The sequence below is a fragment of the Hydra vulgaris genome, chromosome 10 (genome assembly GCF_038396675.1).
Source record: "Hydra vulgaris chromosome 10, alternate assembly HydraT2T_AEP".
Taxonomy (NCBI): domain Eukaryota; kingdom Metazoa; phylum Cnidaria; class Hydrozoa; order Anthoathecata; family Hydridae; genus Hydra; species Hydra vulgaris.
In genome coordinates, this window is record NC_088929.1 from 29,140,788 (window position 1) to 29,156,053 (window position 15,266).

Here is a 15,266-nt window from a genome sequence, read left to right on the forward strand (position 1 = left end):
ATTTTTTTTATTGAAATATATATATATATATATATATATATATATATATATATATATATATACACAAAAAAAATAGTTAATACTTAGCTGAGTTTTATGACATTATAAGTTATTTAAAAATAAAAATGTAAAAATGTAAAAAAAAGTACCACAAGAAATATCATAGAAAAATTTTTTTATAATAAATGTTTTAAATTTGAGAATAAAAATGAAATAAACTGACATCAATAAAATCAAGAAAAACAAATAGTAGAGAACAATACAAACATTAAATTAAATAATTTTCAGACAATAGCATATTAAACATTTTAGATTGCAGCTCCCAGTTTATTTAATTACAGCTTTTGATTTAAAATTATTAAAAAATGTTTTTTTTTTCAATGTTTCCATAATTAAAAGATATTAAAATGATACAGGAAATAAAAATGATAAAGGAAATCTAATTTTCATCATGCAACATTTTGTATCTATACTCATAAAGTTATTTTTATTTTTTTAATACTGTTTTAATTACCTCCATATATTCATAAACAAACAAATTTCTGAACTTTTTACAAATATTAAACAGTTATTTTTCAAAAATTCAAAAACGCTAAAATATTAAACTACATTTAAAAAAGTAGTACAACAGAAAAAATACAAAAAAAAAGTTCTTAAGCCTTCAGAAATGTAATATTTTCATGTCAATATTCGCAGATAAAGATTTCTAGCAGTTGAAAAGATTGTACAAAACACAACAGCAAGCTTCTTTTTTTTTTTTACCAATCTATGAACCAGCAGCAGGTGAATCTTGAGACTTCATTGTACCTGGTAATTCATTTGGTAATGATACAGGGATGATATTTAATTCTTCAAAATCCATTTCTAAAGTTTAAAATTGAACATTAGTTAAAAAATAATTATGTCTCAATTAATACAGATTTACATCTGCATGTTACAGCATTAATATTGTAATATTAGAATAATAAGAGTGCACATTCTTCTTAAAAGAACTGAATAATAATAAATTAGTTGAAAATCACGTATCGAATTCTTTTTATTTTACACAATGTTTTAGCAATAAAGACTCATCAGAAATGAATGATCAAATTAATAAACTTTAATTTATACCAAAAATTAAATCACAGGGAGTCATAAATGTCTCAATTATTGTAACATTTGTGAAATCGCATCATTATATCCCACATTTGTGAAATATGTTGACACTACTACAAAACAAATTTTTTAGAATTGTTTACTTCTGATGTTTTGTTAATATTTCAAAGGGAAGTTTATTATTATTTTTTGAGCTCACTTATTTTTATACTTTTTTTAAGAGAAACTTATTTTCATGCCTACATTTAGAGATCAATTCCAATTTTTTATTAAATTAAAATTATTGGTTTGCATGTGTAATTATTTCAAATATTACTTGTAGACATAGTATGCATTTTTTGGAAATATATGCAGGTGCTGTTTTAAGGATAGACTTAAATTTAAAATTATCAATTTTTTTATCTTTCAATTCTGATTATTGTTTATCAGGTTTGTCCTTAGAAGAAACAGCACATTTATATACCATGTTTTTTAATAAAATTTTTCACTCATTGGACAATTTTTTTAATTTGTTTGTAATTGCAATTTTCTGTTGCTTTTTCATTTATGCTTAATTAATAATTTTATAAAAGTTTAACTATAATATATAAAAATTTAAACAAGTCAGTTAAAAGTTAAACGTACAAAAATATTTAACATCTAAAATCACTTTGATGTCATCAAACCTCCTTTTTTAATCAAACCTCTTTTTTTAATCAAACCTCCTTTTTTAATCATAACTCCATTTTTGCTCACAAAAATGGAGTTATGATTAAAAAACTGTTTTTTAATTATTTTAACTTTTAATTGGAGCATTAGCAATTTACCATTTAAAATATTTTCTGTGAGTTTTTTGTTCAAAAAAAAAAAAAAAAATTTGATTTAAAATTAAGTTAAAACTTTTATGTAAAAAAATTTATTTAAAAAGTTAAGTGTCATAAAACAAAAATTAAAACACTGAAAAAAAAACATAAGTATGACAGATATATATATACAACACTCGGAGTTAGGGTCAGCATTCGGCAATGCCGACCTAACTGCCAACTTTAAAGTGTTTGAGGTCGGCAGTTAGGTCAAAAAATTGCCGACCTTGTTCTTATGTTTTACGGTGAGACCTTTGCATCAAATTTTTTTGCCGACCTCTAAAAGATTGAGGTCGGTAAAAAAATTGCTGACCTGATTTTTCCTGATTCCGAGGGTTATATATATATATATATATATATATATATATATATATATATATATATATATATATATATATATATATATATATATATATATATATATATATATATATATATATATATATATATATATATATATATATATATATATATATATATATATATATATATATATATATATATATATATATATATATATATATATATATATATATATATATATATATATATATATATATATATATATATATATATATATATATATATATATATATATATATATATATATATATATATATGTATATATATATATATATATATATATATATGTATATATATATATATATATATATATATATATATATATATATATATATATATATATAAAATTAATAATATTGTAAGGAAAAAAGAACTTTCCATTATAAAAACTCACTAGAAGAAATTATGCTCCTTCACAAAATTTACTAGCCTTCCTTCTAAACGCCAACACTTTGTTCATAATATGTCATCATAAACTTTACAACAGGATGAACTAGATTTATTGAACAATTAATTTTAAATTAACAGGCGGTAGAGCAAAATTAACAAGTCTTTGCTCTACCGCCTATGTTTATAAAGAGGTGGACGGTTTTGCTCAGTTTGATAGCATTTTTTGATAGCAGGGTCAAATCATTATATTTCAACCAATCGCTTGTGGGTCACCATCTCTGATTTTCCTGATTTTTACATATTGTTATGTGCATTATTTAGATAGGTTAAATTTGAAATTTCAGACTTCCAAGTACAACGGTTCAGAAATTATAGCCTTAGAAACATGACATAGTGGCCCCCCTTGATTTTCAAATGGTCAAAACAGACTACTTTACAGCTGTATAACTTTTTTCTAACTTTCAACAAGTGTCTCATTTTTTTAAAAACTATTTTCTGGATAGTTCTCTCTTTAAAAAAGTGGTTTTTGTTAACTTGTGTTAAACTAGAAAAAAATTATGACCTCCTCAACTTTGGAAAAAATCCTAAAATTGCTAAAATATTCCAAAATGAAACTAACTGTAGCATTATTCTATTCATCTACAAGTCTTTACAGATAAGTTTTCTGATTAGCTACTACTGTCTGCAATAAATGGGCAAAATATAGGCAGCATGTTGCAGTTTAGAACTTAAATATATCTAAAAGCAACATGTCCACTTGCATAAAAAGTCTAATTTTCAGCCATTTTTAGATGCTTGTAAATTTTTCTAACACTTTGTTTTGATCTAAGATTAGCAGCATATAAGACCATTAGACCCAACTATCTGAAAATGCAAACATTATAAACTTGTCGAATCCACAGCAAAAATGGCATCATTTTTAAATAACCCTATTTTTTAATCATCAGAAAATGAATCATATATGTTTCATGCTAGAAATTGAATGCTTGTATCTTTTATATTAATTTTAGGATTTTTTCCAAAGTTGAGGAGGTCATAATTTTTTTCTAGTTTAACACAAGTTAACAAAAACCACTTTTTTAAAGAGAGAACTATCCAGAAAATAGTTTTTAAAAAAATGAGACACTTGTTGAAAGTTAGAAAAAAGTTATACAGCTGTAAAGTAGTCTGTTTTGACCATTTGAAAATCAAGGGGGGCCACTATGTCATGTTTCTAAGGCTATAATTTCTGAACCATTGTACTTGGAAGTCTGAAATTTCAAATTTAACCTATCTAAATAATGCACATAACAATATGTAAAAATCAGGAAAATCAGAGATGGTGACCCACAGGCAATTGGTTGAAATATAATGATTTGACCCAGCACAATTTCTCAATACTCAACTTAGAAGTAGTGATTTGGAACTTCAACTTAAAAGCGAACTTTCTCACTTAGCAAACAATTATGTATATAAATACACACCATCTGAAGGTTGTCTACCGAAACACAGAATATTAAAGAGACTAAAGAAAAATAAAAACATCGTAATCACAAAACCAGACAAAGGGAATGGTATAATTCTTTTTCATAATATTGACTATATTACACTATATCACTACTAGGATTATAATTTTTATTGGTTTGTAATAATTCTATTTGTCTGTTAATATTTCTCTGTAATGTCTTCAAATTTTTATTTTATATTCTAGAGTTTTAAATTGTAATTTTATCTTTTGAAAATGCGGTATGTTAATTACAAAACATGTCAAGATTGAAAAATATTGTGTTTTTCTCAAAAACATGTTCACATTTATTGCTATTATGTTGCTTAAGAAATATATATATATATATATATATATATATATATATATATATATATATATATATATATATATATATATATATATATATATATTTATATATATATATATATATATATATATATATATATATATATATATATATATATATATATATATATATATATATATATATATATATATAGAACCCTTAGATGTTGTCCGAAAGTTTTTTCGATATTTTGTTGACAAAAAGTAAAAATTAAAATGCAAGACCGGAATTTTTTTTTTTTAATAATGATAGACTGCCTGCCCCAACCAAACCCTCAGTCGATGTAGCAGCACTCCCTTGCGGGTCAGGCTATTTGTCAGTCGATGTAGCAGCACTCCCTTGCGAGTCAGACTATTTGTCAGTCGATGTAGCAGCACTCCCTTGCGAGTCAGGCTATTTGTCAGTCGATGTAGCAGCACTCCCTTGCGAGTCAGGCTATAAGATAGTCGATGTAGCAACACTCCGCGCATGATTTACAGTAAAAAAAATAAAAATAAAAACATTTTATTAAAAAAAATAAAAATAAAAACATTTTATTAAAAAAAATAAAAATAAAAACATTGTTTATATTGTTAAAAACATTCAAAATGTTATAAAAACATTCAGAATGTTTTTAAAAACATTCTGGTCAATTAAATTTGCGTTTTTGTGGTTTTTTTAAAAAACGATTAGTTTGTAATTAAATTAATGGTTTTTACTTTCGTCCAACACGGAAATGTTGGACGAAAGTCAAAAGTAATTAAAAGTGACGTATGTGTTTCACTTTTTTCCTTCCGCTCTTCCTAAAGCCAACAAACTATAGAACTATATATATATATATATATATACAACCCTCAAAATTAGGGTCGGTATTCAGCAATACCGACCTAACTGCCGACCTGAAAGTATTTAAGATCGGCAAAAATTTGCCAACCTCGTTTTAATGTTTTATGGTTAGACCTTTGTATCAAATAATTTTTGCCGACCTAATGCCGACCTCAAAAAAATTGAGGTCGGCAAATTATTGCCAACCTCATTTTTCCTAATTCCGAGGGTTGTATATGCATATATATATATATATATATATATATATATATATATATATATATATATATATATATATATATATATATATAAATATATATATATAAGACAATCAATATGGTTTTTGATCTTCTTATTCTACGGCCAACTTGCTAACTGCTTTAACTGAAAGATTCTATTATGCATTAGATACATAGGTGGCAAGGCAAGGGCTGTTAATAGATCTAAAGCTTTTAATAAAGTTTGGCATGCTGTTCTTCTTCAAAATGCCAAATGTTATTGAAAGCTTTAGATATGCTAAACTTTCTTTTTGTCTTGACAAAAAGTCTTCTCTTTTTAATCTTGGTATGGAATACTGTTTGGCTGGTTCTTCTAATGATGCTTTTTTATTTCTAGACAAGATTTTAAAAAGCATTTTAAAAATATTTGAACCTGCTGTCTGACAATCTTTAAACACTTTCATTGTTGTAAGTTTACATCTCGTTTTCTTTTCTACAAATACTATCTTTAGTGGGTCATTCCATATGAAATCATCCTGATGATGTCACCCTTACGTTACAGAACTGCTTTACTTTTACATCACTTGCAGCCCATATTAAATAAATGATAATTACACAAAATTTAACTAAAAACATACTTGGGTTGATGATATATCATCAGCTGATATAATGTTGATTCAGCATTTTATTAAGCAAATTTGACATATAATATCTTGAAAATAGGTTTTTCCTAAAATTTTCAATCCAAATAGATTTTTTTCTGGAGGCATTTAAAAATACTTCTCTTGATTATTTCAAGAAATGTCTCATCCAATTTTTCAAAATTGTTGATTTTTGGAGCTAAAATAAAGGCTGTCACCTGAAATCCCTGGGGAAAATCAGTAATCTGTTATTGCTTGAATACTACATCTTTATCTACCTCATGGTATATAAACTCATGCACTAAACAACTTCTTAATTTTAGGATACTAGGACATAGCTTACATCATTGCAGCATACACTTCACATTTTCAAGAGAACAAACAAATCTCAAAAAATCTTTATAACTTTATTCAACCTAATTGCATCATTTAGAAATTTTGTCTTTTGGTGATGTATGCATACAAATGCATTGTAGTACCTGATGCCTAAGAGGTATTCCATAAGGAAGTGGGACAGGCATCACTTGTCCCAATTTTTCATGAGTAAATCACCATCTTAGGTATTTTTCATACTTCGTAAAAATGGTCACTTTATAACATGAGGAGCCTATTTGCAAAATGTGTTAAGTCCGAGTAAATTGATTTTGAGAAAACGACAAAAAACTAAGTTACTCATAGTTGCGAATCAACAGAAGGTAATTTTTTTTTGTCTATTTTTAGGACAACAAAACTTTTAAGTGTTTTAATATTTACATGTATGATAGATTTTAGTATGTAGAATCGGCAAATGGAATTAACTCAAAATTTTTATTTTTGTGACTTAGAGCGTTTTGCAGATGGGCTCCTCACCTTGCAAAATTTTAGCGTTGATATCAAATGGGTTTTAGAGATATTGTTACTTTAAAATCAGTTATTTTTGTCAGTTTTTTGTTTGGCAGCCATTTTAATTTTACTATAGATTTTGTTTTACAAGTTACTGTTCAACTATACGTGTGATTAACCTGAAAATTAGCACCAGTATAGTTTTAAAGGCGAGGAATGGGAATATAATATTAGTTTTCAATGAAAACAATTAGAATTTTATCAATATTGGGATTTATTTAACCTATAGCTTTTTTTTAAATTCTAACAAAGGCAGAACAGAGGCCTGGTAACCATGGTAGCATTATTTTTTTGTATACTTTTTTTGTTTTTATTAAAATATATGTTTTTAAAGAGTGTTTTGGTGCAAAATTGAGAGTCGGGTTTTCTGAAACTAGTTGTAAAAATAGAGGAGTATTATGTAGGAAAAATTAAATACTATAGGTATGTGATCATGACTTCTTAAATAATTTGACATTGACAGTTTTTATTAGTCATCAGAAATTATATAAAAGAAGACTCATTTAATCTATGATTTAAACCTTTTATTCAATGAGATGCTTTAATTCAAATAAATTCAAAAAGATGCTTTAATTCAAATAAATATTTTTTTTTAATAAACTTTTGATATATATATATATATATATATATATATATATATATATATATATATATATATATATATATATATATATATATATATATATATATATATATATATATATGTATATATATAATTTAGTAAAAACACTTATCTAACTTTTATCTTCAACAGCACGTTTCTCCATCAGTACGTTCATCAGGAAGATAAACCTACTGATGGAGAAACATGCTGTTGAAGTTAAAAGTTAGATAAGTGTTTTTACTAATTTATGATTGCTCTGTTCTTTAAGAAGATTGAGCACTCTTTTTGTAGAATACACTGACATAATTTTCATATATATATATATATATATATATATATATATATATATATATATATATATATATATATATATATATATATATATATATATATATATATATATATATATATATATATATATATATATATATATATATATATATATATATATATATATATATATATATATATATATATATATATATATATATATATACAAAGGCTGTCACAAACTTAAGGGAAGCAATCTAATTTCCTCTATTATTAGCCCTATCAGTAGAAAAATAAATATTTTTACTGGTAGAGTTAAGAATAGAACTAGTTACTTGGTAAAGACTAGTAATACAATGGAAATGGTTGAATTTGATCTCAATATCTCTTGCAAATACCAGAAACACTTACTTAAACACTTCTACAAATAGATTTTTAATTTATTTAGCATAATGATAAAAACTATAAATGTGTAATTAAATTTTTACCTGATATTCTATAAACAAGACCAATCAATGCCGGAGTTTGAGGTTTAGTAGTTTGCATTGTTAGCCCATACTCTGCAACAGTTTTATTTTCATCTAGTATACTATCTTTGTAAAGCAAACACATATCATCAGTGTTCTTCTTTAAAAGTGTTGCTAGTGTTGACTTTATTTCATACACATAAGTTGTTTCCTTAACATCCAGAAAAATTGATGTTTTTTCACGTTTGACCACAAGGAAAACCTCCTAAAAATAACAAAAATGACAAAAACTTTTATATCTTTTTATTTTCTAAAATTATTATCAAAATAATAATACTTAGAGTTATATAAGCCTATATTTTTGATTAACTAAATTTGAAAAAATAAAAATGTTATACTTAAAGTTACTTAAAATTTTACTCTTGAAATATTAGTTTTTTAAAACTTTTTTAAGTTTGCTATTATACAATTGAAAACTAATTATTTAGCTAGATCATTTTTTGCTATAAAATTTGGTAATTATGCCAACACAATCCTAATCAGTTTCTGGTATAAAAAATTATAATCTAAATTTATTTTCACAAGGACCCTCTCGATAGTTTTATAATATCAAAATATCATCTAAATAAGTACCCAAAATACACTTTATACAATACCCTTAATAATAAATTTCAAAACAATTGTTTTTTTAAAAATACATTCTTTAAATAAATACCTTTTATATAATAAGTCTTTATCAAAGTTTTTGTTGTTGTGGTTGTTGTTGTTTTGTTGGTTTTCCTTTTTCTTTTTTTGTTTTTTTGTTTTTTATTTTGTTTGATTGTTGATTTTTTTTTTTAATATAAATACTCTTTTTTAAAAAAACCAAAATTGTAGGCTCCTTTTGTACATTGTTTTTTAAAGCATATTTTTATAATTATTAAGTAAATTTTAATACTACTGCTAATAAAATAACACTAATAAAATGGTTTTAATCAATTAAAGGGTCCTAATTTTTCTAAATAATTATTGTAAAACAACTATGTAACAGAAAAAAGATAAAAATCTTTTTCAAATTTAATTATTGTAATTGACCTAAACACTAAGCATTTCTGCAAATCAACAAAACTGTTAAACTGTGTTCTGGTATATGCTGAGTACATTCCAAAAATGCTATCTATTTTGTTATTTTTAAGGTGGAAAAATTTCTGATGTGCATCATTTGATATATTTTTGTTTTAATTATCAAAAGTTAAAGTTAAAACCATTTAAATATAAAACCTTAAACTAGCATTCATTTAAAAGCAATAAATATCATAAATTTTAATTTTGAAAAATATTAAAATTACAAAAATTTATTTATATATACAAAATTATATTTATATTTACAAACCATGAGTTACAAATATCTAAAGAATTTTTCCAAATCTTGATTTAGCGGACCTTGTGCAATAACTTTTTAGAGTAAATAAATTTTGTTGTACACTGATGACGTCATTGGTTTACAACCATTGCTGTCAAAGTAAGTTGCGGCAATCTTGCGGATCAAATATTCGGGAGTATTACTCTCCACGCAAAACAACTTTTAAAACAAGTTGTTTATCAAAAAAAAAAACTTGTTTCAGCCTTTTTAAGATGGTTAGCAAAGTAGATGGTTATTCTGTGCCTATAAAGGAATTTTAGTGGCATATTCATGTCAATTATAAACATGAATTGTCTTGCTGAAGGGATATTAAGGGATAAAACTTACAAGTTAAAACTGCATTTATTAAAGTAGCTTTCGTGTTGTGTTAAGAGTTCTCGCTTTAGAACTGGAGGTCCGTGGTTCAAAGCCGGTGTAGCGGGAAAGTAAGACTCCAGGTAATGAAGACTTCAAAGTCTTTTCTGGTAAACTTTGACGTCATGTGTCATAATTTTTTAATTCATAATTTCATAATTTCTAATGTCGTAGTTTTATGGGTTTTATTTTACCGTGACACTGGTTCTGGACATATATGCATCATTGGTAAGGAAGGAGGTGTAAACTTCCTGGTTTAATGCTGTTCCGTGGTGCTCTGTGATAAGATCGTTAGGACTTCTTGGAGTATCTTAATAAATAACAAAAACAAAAGCTGCAACAACTACAAAACAGCTGCATGCCCCTAAGGTTTTTAATTTTTTTTATTCAATAATATCAATTTTTTTATTCATCATTCATATTTAACCATAAAATTAAAAAGTTATATATAGCTTACAAAATTAGGTTAAAAACTAGTCAATGGAGTGCCATCTTGATAAAATAAGTAAATAAAACAAAAAACAAACAGCCATATTACTATTTATTAGAATTAATTAAAAATTAGGTGTTAAACGACCAAACATAAATTAATTTTAAAATAAAATGAGACGGAATTAATAAAGATAGTAAGTGCAGGATTTTTTTTTTTGCACATTCTCAACACCTTTTATTAGTTCAAAATGATATGTCGACCAATGAAGAGTTTAGGGGTAACTTCTTTTTTTCTTAGTTTTAAGTTTTTCTTAAAAAAACTTTTTAAGTAGTTTTTTCAATTTTTATCTTGTAAGGAGAATATCTAATATTTTCATATTCTTAAGGTTTTTATTTGTTCGTTATAATTTGGGTATGGAGACATTTTTGTTTTAACTTCAGTACGGAGACCCGGCATGCCCTACATAAGTCATTTTCCTGGAATTAATACTGTTCAAAAAAAATTCAATATTAAACATACTTTTTAAAACTAGATTCTAAAAGGGGATACAATGTACATACTTAAATACTACATATTTTCAAAATATTTCTAAAACAAGCTTGTTATCTTGACAATATATTAGGAATATTAAAAACAATGCACAATAATGTACTTAAGTTTTTGCTTTTATACACTAGCGTGTTAACTAATTAAAGCGATAATTAATCACAAAGAGTGATTAAAGTTAATTTTGATCTACCTACTTCTTTGCATGTTTTTAAAATTAAGCTAAAAATCTTTTTCTCACCCATATTATCAAAATTTGACAATGATATTTGCTTACTTTATAAATTGTATTATTTTTTTATCTACTCTCTATATTGTAAATACGAACTAGCAAATGTAAACTGAAATGTTTAAAAAAACAAATAATAAAAAAAAAGCTCTGGCTCAGAACCAAGAGGTCCTAGGTTCGACGCCAGGTCTAGCCAAATAAGCGACAATTGTAAGAAAGGAGGCGTGAACTTCCTAGTTAAATGCTTTTTCGCGATGCTTTGCGATAAGACCGTAAGGACCTCTGAGAACACCTTAATAACTAAAATAAAAATGTCTAATCTTTTAAAAATGTCTAATAATTTAAGATAAATCCGTTGTCGTTGTATCGTCTAACAAAAAGCGAAAATTTTGTTTTTTGCAAACTTACTGATGCATTTTTGCACTTTTAAGGCATTTTGGTATTTGGAAAGTTTAATATTTCTAAAATTATTTTTTTTTAAATAATGAAGTAGGATAGTTTAACATTTTTTATCTAAAAAAAATTAAACTTTTAGCTGAGATAATTTCAGGCATAACTTTACCTCTGTCCCAATATGTCCCGCTGTACCCTAATATCTAATGTACTCTAGTCTCTATTGATGGTTTATTGCAAACACAGGGTTTTTTTATTTACATGAGTTTGTTACACCCACTAATATGGATGTTGGACATAATTATGGTGATGTAAAAGTTCAAAATGGTATTATTGTTGCTGCTAAAAGTGAATAGGTAAAAAGCTACGCATGAAAACAAACCACATCTGAGTTCCATGGAAATCGTCAGGTGTTTAGATTTTTTCATTAAAACTTAACTTATAAGTTTTATTTTAAAAATTACGATAAAAGTTCATTTTAGGATGTCTTAAAATCAAGACCTATTGTTGAGCAAGGTGTAATTTCAGTAAAACTTAAATCTATTAAGCGTATTTTTTTTCATAAAAAGTATTACTATAGCATGGCTATACAAAGGAGCACTACCCATATTTATGTGATAAGAAGTCTATATACGCTATTCTTCTCCACTATACCAATATTTCAAATCAAAGTGAGCGCTATTCATTTCGTGCTGGAGTAAAACAATTATATATTATCAAGTTGTCTAAATATTTTTACGGAAAGACACAAAATCTAAATAGGTCATTAAATGACATAATAATGTTCAGAGCTTTTAAAAAAATACATTTGCCTGTAAAGAAACAGTTGAAATAGGAACTAACTATGCTGCAATTTGTTTTAATAATAGCTGTAAGAATATTTTGGATGTTTTAATGGACTATAATTGGACTGGATAAACAGTCATGAAATCTATTTAGTTTGACAATTCTCTTTAGAAGATAATAAAACGAATGTTGACACACAAGTGTATAAAAGAAAAATTTAAGATCATTTGGACGGATTCAAAAATCTTTTTTACTAATGATATAAGTTCATGCGTTAACTCCAAATATTTTGTATTTTAAACAAATTTTCAATAACTTATGATTAATCTTAAAATAAGTACTGAAAAAAAACAACAAAAAACCCAATAATTTAGTCGGCAAATTGTATAACTAATTGTTGCATTGTAAGTTTATGTAATAGATTTTAAATAATCCATTTTTTAGATTAAAAAATTATCAAGAACTTCATATATATTTATTTATTATAAAAAGCCTTATATGTAAATATTATTAAAGTTGTATATATATATGTATCATTATGTAAAGTTTTAAATGTGTAAAGGGTTTTATAAAATAAATTCTTTTATATAGAAGGCTCATAGTAAGACGGATTGGAGTTAAAAGCTAAATTTAAACACCTCAAAACGTGCTTGACGACTAACGCACTTTGTTGTTTATCGTTTGCACAGTGACTCAAAACAACAACAAAATGGTAATAAACCCCTCACAACGTTTTTATAAATTAAGTGCCCTTTTTTAAATAATATTAAATTGCAATAATTTTTTATTTCAAAAGATTAATAATTATTTAATAAAACTTTTATTTTATATTTTATAGTAAAAAGAAGTGAAAATTTGCTATTATTTTCAAAGAAATCTGAAAAATATGAGATTTTTATTTAATTAAAATCGAGTACTTTTAATTTAAATAAAAGTCAGTGGCGAATCCAGCATTTTTTGGTCTTTAAGATAGCTAACTTCCAGACATGGAGCAAACTTCAAACATTTATATGTTTATACTTATGTCAATTAAGGATGCTTTGCAAAAAATTGCGATGATTGGAGCCTGGGAACAAAAAAGGCCCAAAATTTTCGCTCCCCTTGCCCCAAACGTGAGAGCAGCTAGTTGGTGAAAATTTTTTTTTACTTTTTTCAACTAAACTTATATTCATCGACAAATTTTAAGTTTCATAGTAAAATATTTTAGCGTTCAAAAATTACGATCATATAAAATTTGCATCCCCCTCAAATTGAGGGGGGTTTATTTTTTATATGGTCATAATTTTTGAACGCTAAAATATTTTACTATGAAACGTAAAATTTGTCGATGAATATAGGTCTAGTTGAAAATAGTAAAAAAAAATTTCATCAACTTGTTGCTCTCACGTTTGGGGCAAGGAGGGCGAAAATTTTGGAGCTTTTTTGTTCCCAGCCTCCAATCATCACAATTTTTTGCAAAGCATCCTTATTTGACATAAGTATAAACATATAAATGTTTGGAGTTTGCTCCATGTCTGGAAGTTAGCTATCTCAAAGACCAAAAAATGCTGGATCCGCCACTGAAAGTGTATATTTATTTTAAAGATAATTTTTTGACTCTATATATTTCAAATTTACTAAAAAGAAAAAAAAAGTCTGATTTTTTTGTTCAAATTTAAAGACTTTTTGAAAAAAAAGGCAGCAAGTAATTGTATTTTTTTAGTTTATATATCAGCTAAAAAAATGTTCTTCCGAGTTTTTTTTTTTCTAGTTAATTAACAGTTCTAATTTTAAAATATAAAGGGATTACTGCGGTCTTCTGCGGTATTGGAAGTTATTAAAGAAATACAAATGTTGTCAAACACTTAAAAACCTTGTTTTCCGCCATTTTTGAAAGTATTTTGTTCTAATCAAAACATATGAAAATGGCGGGAAACTTAAATTTTAATTTTTTACTTGTATTACTTGCTCTAATATAGTTTTTAAATCATAAATATTAAATATAGTTTTAAAAAACGTACTTTTGTCATTATATACTATTTAAAAGTTTGTTAAAATATTTATTGACAATTTTAAAGAACGATTTATTACTCGATAAGTACAACATGTTTGAAAAAGCTTAACTGAACAACTTTATTATTTCCTGTAATATAAAGTTAACTTAGTAATATAGTGTTTTTACAAGATGTAACAATGTGGCAATTGTTAAAGCAATTACAAAATAAAATTTTAAGCAGTGTAAAGTAAAAAAATATATAATGTAATTTAAAATGTTTCTGATATATTAGCTTTACTATATTGATGGTTCTTAAAAACAATAACAATGAAAAGATTAGATCTTATCCCAGATATACGTGAATTAGGAGTGGATAAATTAAGATTACGGAAGAATTTACTTAATGAAATAAAAAATATTGAAGAAATTCGCAAAGAAAACTTAAATAAGGTAAAGGTTCCTTTAGTTATAGTTATTTCAAAGGTGAAGAAAAAACTAAAACAATGTGGACAAAACTATGATACATTTATACAAAAAGAAAATCGTTGGCTTCAAATAAATCTTATGAACAATAAAAATAGCCATTTTGGTTCTGGAAGGCCCCATAAACAATGGAGTGTTCTTGGAGAGCAAAGCAAAAGGAAAAAAAATAAAAGAACTAGCCAATTAAACATCATGAAGCTCTATTTTTAGCTTCTGCAAAAAATAAAAATGTTGCTGGAGAAAAAAAAAAGGCCTCT

At 25.4% G+C, this 15,266-nt stretch overlaps 1 protein-coding gene across 1 annotated transcript; it reads right to left on the reverse strand.

Annotated features, from left to right (window-relative positions):
- Positions 1 to 157: 157 nt before the first annotated feature.
- LOC100198637 (elongin-B) lies at positions 158 to 9,914 on the reverse strand. Its single transcript, XM_065807729.1, has 3 exons — positions 9,781 to 9,914; positions 8,430 to 8,673; positions 158 to 864 (listed from the first exon to the last, which is right to left on the reverse strand). Exons 1-3 carry the CDS (start codon positions 9,781 to 9,783, stop codon positions 767 to 769), a joined length of 345 nt encoding a protein of 114 aa, XP_065663801.1. The 5' UTR covers positions 9,784 to 9,914; the 3' UTR covers positions 158 to 766.
- Between the last annotated feature and the right edge of the window lie 5,352 nt (positions 9,915 to 15,266).